This window comes from Pollachius pollachius, assembly GCF_949987615.1.
Source record: "Pollachius pollachius genome assembly, chromosome: 14".
In the NCBI taxonomy this organism is placed as follows: Eukaryota; Metazoa; Chordata; class Actinopteri; order Gadiformes; family Gadidae; genus Pollachius; species Pollachius pollachius.
In genome coordinates this window covers 18,201,130-18,203,629 of record NC_136947.1, presented here as the reverse complement: position 1 = coordinate 18,203,629, position 2,500 = coordinate 18,201,130, and the positions used below count along the sequence as shown (strand labels likewise).

Here is a 2,500-nt window from a genome sequence, read left to right as displayed (position 1 = left end):
TGTGTGTGTGTGTGTGTCTGTGTGTTAGTGTGTGTGTGTGTGTGTGTGTATGTGTGTTTGTGTGTGTGTTTGTGTTTGTGTGTGCACACATTATTCAAGGATGGTTCCAGGCAAGCAGGGTATTCTTTCATCGTAGAGGGATGGTTCTAGAAACGAAAGGCACACACACACACCTTCTCATTATTCCAATGTGTGTGTATATGTCTTTGTGTGTGTGTGTGTGTGTCTGTGTGTGTGTGTGTATGTATGTGTGTGTGTGTGTGTCTGTGTGTGTGTATGTATGTGTGTGTGTGTGTGTGTGTGTGTGTGTGTTCGTGTGTGGACATGTGTATTTGTATGTGTTTTATGGCATTAACAGTGGTCGATGAAAATAGTATTTGCTGATTTCCACATATCACTACACAGTTGATGAGTAGTCAGCAACATGCGCCTCGTACACCTTTATAATTCTGCAAGCAGCCTAATCACTTCGTCATGATAATGTAGTGTTGCTGGTGGCCAAACGTATTTCCTTAGATAATCATAAAATAATACCAGAATTGAATTGATAATGAAATAACTGTATCGTTGTGATAGCGTTGTTGTGGGACTAGAAAAAATCACAGTTTATATACCAAAATCATTTGGTAGAGCTATGAGTTCAAATGTAAAGCGCCTTGAACTAAAACTGATATCAATGGAATATGTTAGTACTATCATTACTGTATAGTTATTTGAATAAACTATAGCTACTAAAGTTAGTTAAAGTGTTTATATTTAACATGGTGTTTGATGACTTAATCTCACCTTTAGCAACACATCCGCTAAGTCGCTACAGGTGTAATCACAAGGTAAGCCTTAACTCTACCTATACAACGTGACAAGGAATAGATCCCTAACCCTGGCAGGATAAGTGCCTTGCTCTACCTTCTGGTGTTGAGTCAAATTCCTATATAAATTGTATTCTGTCTGTGTGTGTGTGTGAGACAGAATATGCCAGTGGAGGGTCCCTGTATGAGTACCTGTCCAGCGAGCAGAGCGAGGAGATGGACATGAAGCAGATCATGACCTGGGCCATACAGATGGCTAAAGGTAGCGCCTGCTAGTCTACTGGAGCTGCTGCTCTGTCCCCTACAGGGCGACTGACGGATACACAAACACCTCCTTCCTTTATTCTCTTTAGTCAACTTAATGCTGCTTTAACTGACTCCCTTTTTACTGGGTTATTTTATTTGACCAATTAAAAGTTCTGAGAGACAGAGAGAGAGCGAGAGAGAGAGAGAGAGAGAGAGAGAGAGAGAGAAAAAATAAGAGAAAAGAGCTATTTAAACTAGAAACTATTTTGAAACTAAACAACAGAAACCATTCCACCCCCCCCCCCCCCCCCCCCTCTCTGCTCCCTCTCTTCCTACGCTTCACCCACATTGGGAAGTGTTGCTCTTACTATGATTGGCGGATTGATGGTTTCTCTAAACCATTTGCATAAGAGATGCCTGGATTGTTGAAAAAATGAGTCAGGAGCAGTCAAATCATAGCTTTCAAATCTTACCCACTGCACCTACATTAACTGTATTCATTATGCTTCTTTTATTTGTTACCATATTTTCACATATTTGTAAGTTAATCAACCTTATGTCGTAGCTGATCAACAAGGTTGCATGTTGATCATATAAACGTATAATCATCTGCCCTCATAACTAAATAATATAAATGAATGACTGAGGAAGTCAAGATATTAAACCATTACTGCTATTGGAAGCTTATATGCTCAGAGTGGTTTATTTAATGCCTAGTCTACGGGGCAATCACTGAAATATCATCTTTAGATTTCAAATATCATGGAAAAAAGTTGTTGCTCAGAGTTGTTTGTGTGAGGCTTGTTGACACTGTGGTATTTTGACAGGCATGCACTATCTCCACGCTGAAGCGCCCGTGAAAGTTATTCACAGAGACCTCAAGTCACGCAATGGTAATGTGCTCAAATCATCCAGTGCTGATCTCATGTTTCATTACTGAGTGTGTGAGTGTTTGCCATAAGCCACGTCATGATATCAGCTCATCTCTATTCACACGCCTCTCAGGCAACAATACTGCTGTTTTGATCAACATTCCCTTTTATTTTTTACAGTGGTCATGACAGCAGATAGGGTATTAAAGGTAAGATGTCCCTGTCACTCATTCATCATTCCACGTACATCCACTCATTTCAGTCAGGTGACATTAAGATATATTATCGTTATTAGGACTGGGTAATTTAGCAGACACCTTATTCCATAGTGAGACACACTCAAAGAGCTAGGACCTCTTGCTCATGGAAGCCCTCAGGTATTCTGCAGTGGGGATCGAAACTAGACCCTTTCGGCTTGGAGTCCATAAACTGAAGCCAATGCACTATCCTGGCCCATGCATCTTATGGAGCCTAACCTATAGTATTTACTCACTCCACACTTGTTTCAATTCAATTTAATTTAATTTAATATGATGAAATATAATTTAATCAAATGAATTGGCTTCATTAACA

At 39.9% G+C, this 2,500-nt stretch overlaps 1 protein-coding gene across 1 annotated transcript in view; it reads left to right on the top strand.

Annotated features, from left to right (window-relative positions):
• LOC307085781 (mitogen-activated protein kinase kinase kinase 20-like) overlaps nucleotides 1–2,500 on the top strand; it is a gene marked incomplete at its 3' end in the record, with an annotated part of 12,659 nt that overhangs the window by 2,731 nt on the left and 7,428 nt on the right. Inside the window, exons 3-5 of the mRNA XM_079750642.1 lie at nucleotides 970–1,071; nucleotides 1,883–1,948; nucleotides 2,108–2,136. Of these exons, the coding sequence (XP_079606768.1) occupies nucleotides 970–1,071; nucleotides 1,883–1,948; nucleotides 2,108–2,136 (197 nt within the window). The remainder of the gene's footprint in view (nucleotides 1–969; nucleotides 1,072–1,882; nucleotides 1,949–2,107; nucleotides 2,137–2,500) is intronic.